Here is a 7500-nt window from a genome sequence, read left to right as displayed (position 1 = left end):
AACATTCATTATTTGAACAAAAAATCGTAAAGAATTTCGGTCATATTTTGAAGACTCCTACAGAGTTATTATTGATTATCTCAAATGTAAACTATTAAAAACACTGTTAAAAGAAGTGAAATAAAAGATCAGTTAAAAACCCTGAAGAAAATCAGAAATGTTGCCTTTGCAACTAAAAGAGAAGTTTAATTTGAAGCACTAAAATCACTAACTGGAAATAAATAAAAACTAAAACTGAAATTACAAAATAAAAAATTGAACCTAAAAACAAAAATGTAAACAAAACAAACACTAATAAAAACGACAAATGCATGTAACTCAATTTCTAAATGAAAATATAAACGTTTTTTTTAATGGACCACAGGGGAAAAATCTTAATTTATATTTGAGTAAAGGTGTAAAAACAAATGAAAGCATTTCATTATTTGAACAACTTGTTGAAACAGAATTTCAGCCGTAATTTGAAGACTTTAGATCTTACTAGAACCACGGTTATTACTGTTATTTAAAATGATTTTTAAAATACTTGTTCATTGAAATAAAATAATATAAAGAATAAATGTACTAACCAAAAATTAGAAACATTGCCTTTAAGCTGATGCACTAAAATCACAAACTGGAAATAAATTAATAAAACTGAAATAATACAAAATAAATTAAACTTAAGTAGTAAAAAAAAAAACTATAAAAATCAAAAATGCACATAACAACATTTCTAAAAACAACATTAAAATATATTTAAAAAAAAAGTTATTTATATATATTCCTGTATATTTCTACTGCTGTATTATATTGCATTATTTAAATTTCTGTTTCTTATATTATTGTTATATTTAATTTCTACTGTGTAATTGTACGTCTGCACTATCATGTACTTTGTTCTGCACTGGAAGCTCCGGTCACCACGACCAAATCCTTGTGTGTGTAAACATACTTGCCAATAAAGCTCATTCTGATTCTGATATATAGATATGTGTGTAAACAACTGGACCAGTCGAGAGACTAAAGTTCATTAGTGTGTGTGTGTGTGTGTGTGTGTGTGTGTGTGTGTGTGTTGAGTTTGTTACCCGCAGCTGTGAAGCCCTTGACCAGGGCATGTGCCAGCTGACCCGCTCCAATGAAGCCCACACTCATCCTGAAGATCACACACCTGCACACACACACATATCAGCTCAGTTACATATCTGTAACACACTTTCATCCAACCTGCATTGCATTCAAAACAATCACTGAAAATCAAAGCAACGACCTTGGCATTGAGCTGTAATATTCAGAAGCTGCAGGACAATAATACATTACAGAAAACACTGTAAAATTACAGTAATTTCACTTCAATCACAGATATTTTAAGTTACATAGTAGCGAGGATTATACAGTGCTACATTGCAACATCAAACCCATTTTTATAATTGTGTCAAATTATATGACTAGAGTATTATTGTTGTCATACACCATAGCATAAAACATAGATATGATGTTATTGTTAGTATGATCAGTGCATATGAAGAATCATTCCTTATCCTGCAGCCTGATACATCATCATTATTATGATTCTATAAATATTTCATCATCTCAGGAAATTGAAGATTTTCTCACCTCCGCCGATATTCACCGTGAACTGAAGTTTCGGATCTAGTTTATCAAGCGATGAGTAAAAACACTAATTGATGTCAACGTGGCTTCATTCCCTCCATGTGCAGCGGCACCGCGCTCTGACTGACACGCGCGGGAACCAATGAGAGGCGAGATGCTGTTGCGTCAGACCAATCAGCGCTCGGGATGAGTTGTGGGCGGGGTTTGTAACTGTACGCTCTTATTGCATCAGTTCCTGTAGAATAAACCCTGAGTGTGGTTCAGCGGTGTGTGTTTGTGTTTACAGACACACGTCACACAACACTTCATACTTTATACTTACATATGTGTAAATGCTAAATACACTGCACGAAATACAATTTGCATTTTGCATGCTTTTTTTTTTTGTGAAGCTGTTTTGTTAGCCTACGTCAAATTAAATTAATTTTTAGAATTAAAAACATTATATCCTAAATTATAGCCTATATTTTAGAAATAAAGACGTGTCTGAGTTCAACATTGTAAAAAATTGTTTTAGCGTCGTGTGATCATATAATTTTTACTAATATGTTAAATCCTCTTCTCAGAGTTTCCCAATGGAAAGTGTATTTGGGGTTTAAAATACACAAAACTAAACTTTTCATTATTTGAACAACTTGTCAAAATCGCAATGCTACAAAATTTCGATAAAAATTTGAAGACTCCTACATAAAATTCCACTGGAACCAGGTTTTATTTTTGTTAACTAAAACGTTAACTATTAAAACCATTAAGTAATTTAATTTAAGTAAAATAAAATATTAAATATTATACGGAAAACTTAAACTAAAATTAAAAATGTTGACTTTACAATAACCTGAAATAGGTTTGAGCTGAAGCACTTAAAACTGGAAATAAATAAAAAACAAAACTGAACTGAAAATAACATTTAAATAAATCAAACATAAATGGTAATATTTGAAAACAGCAAAAAATCAAAACAACTAACACAAATTCTAAAAATTAAACTGAAATAAAAATTTAATTAAAAAAGCTAATACAAATTATAAATGAAAACTATAATAGACTATATGAATAATGCTAAAAAATAACTAGTCAAAATCGATTAATCGCATAATATATGTTTATAATTGTGTGTAGCCTATATAAACTTTTATAGATGCAATTAATCGCGATTAAACGATTTGAAAGCACTAAAAATAACACTTAGACTGGAACTGAAGTTTATATTTACATTTGAGCAACAAAACAAGATTCTTGTTTTAATCATATTAAAATTAGGACTAAATTATGATTGGAATTCCATGAGCATTCCTTTAGGATTCTTTGGCGCTCCGATTACATGTGAAAGATAAAGTCCATTGAGTGTATTTCTGTCAGACGAATCCCTCATATGAGAATCCGCCGTCGGCTTAAGATGGATTATCAAGAATGTTTGTCTTCGGATACTTGAAATTCTCTCTTTCTCATGAATTATATATCAAAGGAATTCAGGGTTTTGTTCCCACCACCATTTACATACAACGATTTCAGTTGAAGCACATGTTAACCCTGTTAAGCCTGACTTATGAAATAATAGTCAGACAAAAAATGGAAGAGTTTAATGAACCTTTAGAGAAAATATGACAAGAGTTTGCATATGTGTTTTACATACATCAGGCTTTTATGGCTCATATAGTCTGATATAGTGAGAATATGGAGGAAAGAAACAGCTAACTTTTATTCAGAGAGTTGAGGAGAAAGAGAGAGAATCTCATAGGAATAGTTGACCAATTGTAAACTAAGGTTCACTGCATTGGCCAATCAGAAGACAGCTATATCATATGTTTTGGCCTTGATGTTATAATTTTTTAATAACCGGCCGGTACGGTATACCGGGTTCATTTGTATTCATGTGACCAACATCAGAGACCGACATTTTTTCTTCTGTGTTGCTCATAAACACAAGCAAGTTATGATTATAACTTATAGCCTAATCATAACTTGCTTGTGTTTATGAGCAGCTGAGAGAGGAATGTGTGTGAATAGTGTTCATGTCTGTGTGCTAAATATACAGATGCTGTCGACAGCTGCTATCTCACTCATGAGAGCAGCGAGACAGGCTTTCATTGCACACTTCTGCTGTCTGTCTGCCCGTGACGTCACAGAAACACACTCGTGTTTCTTCCCGACAGAAAGTTCGAGCCAAACTTCGCCGGTCTGCCTCTTTAAGTGAGTTAATTAAAGTCCCGCGGCGTCGGGCACAATATTCCTCTCTGTGCCCGCCGGAGCGTACCGACACTCATTGGCTTTCTCCCTCAAATCCCCTCAGATTTATTAAAAATACCCAAATATATGAATCAGTTCTGTCTGAAAAGGAATCCAGGCGAAGCGTGCACGACGATTTCTGTCACCGTGATTAGACGGAGGAACGGATGCCAAATCCACAGATTGACGGTTTTTCTTAAGGGGCTCATTTGGCCTGGAGAAAACCAGAGAGAGAGACAATCACACACACACACACACACACACACACACACAGAGAGAGAGAGAGAGAGAGAGAAAGAGAGAGAGAGAGAGAGAGGCGCGCACACGAGGAGTTCCGTCGAGTTTTGTATTCAGCTCGTGTCGCGCGCTCTGACTGGAATTACCGCGCGTCACCGGATTAAACGCTTCCACACAAAAGACGCGTCAGGAGCGATAAAGCCGTGAAGCTCTTGACATTCAGAGCAGCTCGTATAGGTGATCTGAGGGTCTTGTGTGCCTGTCAGGAGGTGAGGGTCTCTCTGATGTCGGTCACACGAATACAAATGAACCCGGTATACCGTACGGGCCGGTTATTAAAAATCCTCTGCATTCATCAACAGCGCCTCTAATTCATTAAAAGATGAGCACTTAATGACTTTTTAATTAGGCTAGTATTGATTCATTCTGCTTGACTGTGACATGTCAAAAAATATGCATGAGGGAATCATCACAGCAAAGCTCATGGTGCATTTACGAAAATTAATTTAGTGTTTACAATTATAAATGTTGTTGTAATTGTATAACCTTAAAAAAAATTTATATATATATATATATATATAAGGATAGATGTAAACAAAATCTTAAAAGGTCATTATAAGCCTTATCTTTAAATAATTTTATTATGCTTTATTAGTGACACATTTGGGAAGAGAATATATTCCAAATCTGAAAATACAGTATGAGAACAATTAACTGCACAATTACTAGAAATGTTTACCTTGGATATTGTACAATTTGCAAGCAAAATTTGTGGAAAAAACAACAAACCAGTTATATATTGTCCTTGCATTCTTGTGGCTCATTCACACACCTGAATGAAAGGCTCATTACCTATGCAGCCTCATTATGCGGCCCCATTGACTCCATAGGTGTGAATCACGCCCACCCGCATATGGCCTTTCCAAACAAAAAGTGTTTTACAAGATTTAAATCAATGTATTGTGTTATGGGAATGATTAGGCAGGACGATTTTCACATAATTTTGAAGAAAAAATACTAGGCAACGACATCCATTAGTCAAAAGTCTTATTTACATATATTTAGAATGTGTTTTATGGCCTTATTTCAGAAACTTTAGTTTTTTGTTTTTTAAAAAACCATGCATAAATATTATTCTATCAAAAATACAAACATGTACATGCAAGTTGTTCACATATTATGGTAGCCCTGTTTGTGCTAAATAGAGTGAATTTACACCTTTGCCATTAATATGTTTATAAGCAACTGAAAAAAGCACAAATGTCAGGGCATGTCAGAACATCTCAAGGACCCCAAAAACCCCTCAGACTCCAGAGGGTTAAAGTCGCAATGAAACGGAAGTAGCAACAAATCTTTTCTTCTGTGTTGTAATGTGTAAACCTGGAACATTTAAAAGGAACATTTCCATGATGTTTGCTAGATGATCAAATGGAATGTTTCCTCAACTTTCGCAAAAATATATTTAGTACGTTCAGAGAATATTTATTATTAAAGTCCCCTTGTAATTGTTATCCCTTAAAACTCATCTTTGATCACCAAAATGACATATTTCATATTTCAATGACATATTTTTTCCGTGAAAAATAATTCTTCATGTCTTAACATATCTTGAATGTAACTCGACACCCTTGCCTCATTTAGTATTCGCGGTTCTATGAATATGCAAATGAGCCCCGCCTCCACTGGTTGAGATCACACATTGATCTGATTGGTTACAAGGTAGTTTGTGACGTCAGAAACACCAGCGATTTCAAAGCGTGTTTTTGAGACTGTCTTTGGTTCACTGCAGTTTTAAGGAGGAAATACTCAGCAATGGTGTCGACTTATGAATTTACACATGGTTTGTCTTAAAGCATATTAAAAACACCACATAGACACACAACATTAAAAGCTGGACTTTCACCACAAGGGGGACTTTGAACGTTTTCCCAAGTATTCACTGACAGCTCTCCTGTGTGAGCATGATGGTTATTGTAAATATGAACATGAATTTCATAAAAACAGATTCAGTATTCTTCAAAATTAATAAAAACAGTGAAATGCAAACTCAGAATATGCATACCTGCAATTATGTTAAATTATACAAATATACTTTATGCATGTAATCTCACTTTATTAAGCAATGCCTTTGATGATCCAATTCAACCATACTAATTAGAAATAATGACTTTTTTATTTATTACAATACATTTTTATGTTTTCTTGACGTTAATAGCATATAAACATTGTTTACAACAATATAAGTACAACATTCTAATTTTTACTCTAAATATTACATTCTTTGACTGTGTATTTGTAATATCCCAATATAAGGTTAATGTTAATAATCAGCAAATATCAATAACATTATAGTCATAAGGACTTACTTCCTGGTGACATATGCAGGATCCTCCAATCATTTAGTGCACTTATTAAGCCCCGCCCCTCAAGCTCACGCTCATCTGCATACACTGAGAGCCACGCCCACATCTCAACAACTGTCTCACTCACTCAACATTTTTATTTTTCCATAATCCGGATGCATGTCACAATATGGAAGAGCCGCCGCTACTTCCATTACATCACGACTTTAATCATTAGTACTATGGTTTCAATGCAGATACTATAGTAAAAGTGTGGTGATGGAAGTATGTTGATATTATCAGCTGTCACTGACAGGGTTGCTGGCTTCATCTCGGCACAGCATCCACTGATCTCGAATGACAGGAAGGTTCTTTGTGCAGTAAAGCGCAGCAGCCCGCAGACGCATCATCTGATTGACAGCTGTCACTCCTGATCTCACTCAAACACTGATGAAGACGCACCGACCATAACGAGATCTAATGCTGGTCAGAGGAAGAGGAGGAAACCCCAGCGGCGTCTGGCTCCACTGATTCTGTAGACACATGAGAGGCCCTGAGTGCACACACACACACACACACACACACACACACTCACACAAACTTTAGCACTGGCATTTCAGTCAGTTTAACTCCCTGTAGTTCGAACACAAACCCTGTTTTAGAACATTCCACATAATCAGCACCACATCAGAAAGACCAGCAGAAGTCAATGTAAAGTCCTCATGATGATAGAAACACACAGATATCTGGACCATCATCTGAGCCGCACACACACACACACGGGCCGCACCATCTGTCTGTGACGGCCTCACTGAGAACAAACTGAGAGAGAGAGAGAGAGAGGGAGAGAGAGAGAGAGAGAGGGAGAGGGAGAGGGAGAGAGAGAGAGAGAGAGAGAGAGAGAGAGGGAGAGAGAGGGAGAGGGAGAGAGAGAGAGAGAGAGAGAGAGAGAGAGAGAGAGAGAGAGAGAGGGAGAGGGAGAGAGAGCGCAGAGCCAAGCAGAAAAATCAACGACAGCCTTAAAAAAATGAGTGTGATTATCTACATCACAGAGTCAGCAGTCTCTGTGTGTGTTATCAGTGAGCAGCTTTAGAAGGGGATG

At 35.8% G+C, this 7500-nt stretch overlaps 1 protein-coding gene across 1 annotated transcript in view; it reads right to left on the bottom strand.

Moving 5' to 3' along the window:
• Positions 1-1737, bottom strand: part of pycr1b (pyrroline-5-carboxylate reductase 1b) — a 10026-nt gene extending 8289 nt beyond the window's left edge. The window contains exons 1-2 of the mRNA XM_084101770.1: positions 1597-1737; positions 1068-1150 (exon numbers count right to left, since the gene is read on the bottom strand). Coding sequence (XP_083957896.1) covers positions 1068-1134 — 67 coding nt within the window. The 5' untranslated portion in view covers positions 1135-1150; positions 1597-1737. The remainder of the gene's footprint in view (positions 1-1067; positions 1151-1596) is intronic.
• Positions 1738-7500: the final 5763 nt, after the last annotated feature.

The sequence above is a fragment of the Abramis brama genome (assembly GCF_963993115.1).
Source record: "Abramis brama genome assembly, chromosome: 23".
Taxonomy (NCBI): Eukaryota; Metazoa; Chordata; class Actinopteri; order Cypriniformes; family Leuciscidae; genus Abramis; species Abramis brama.
This window is presented reverse-complemented; position numbering and strand designations above follow the sequence as displayed.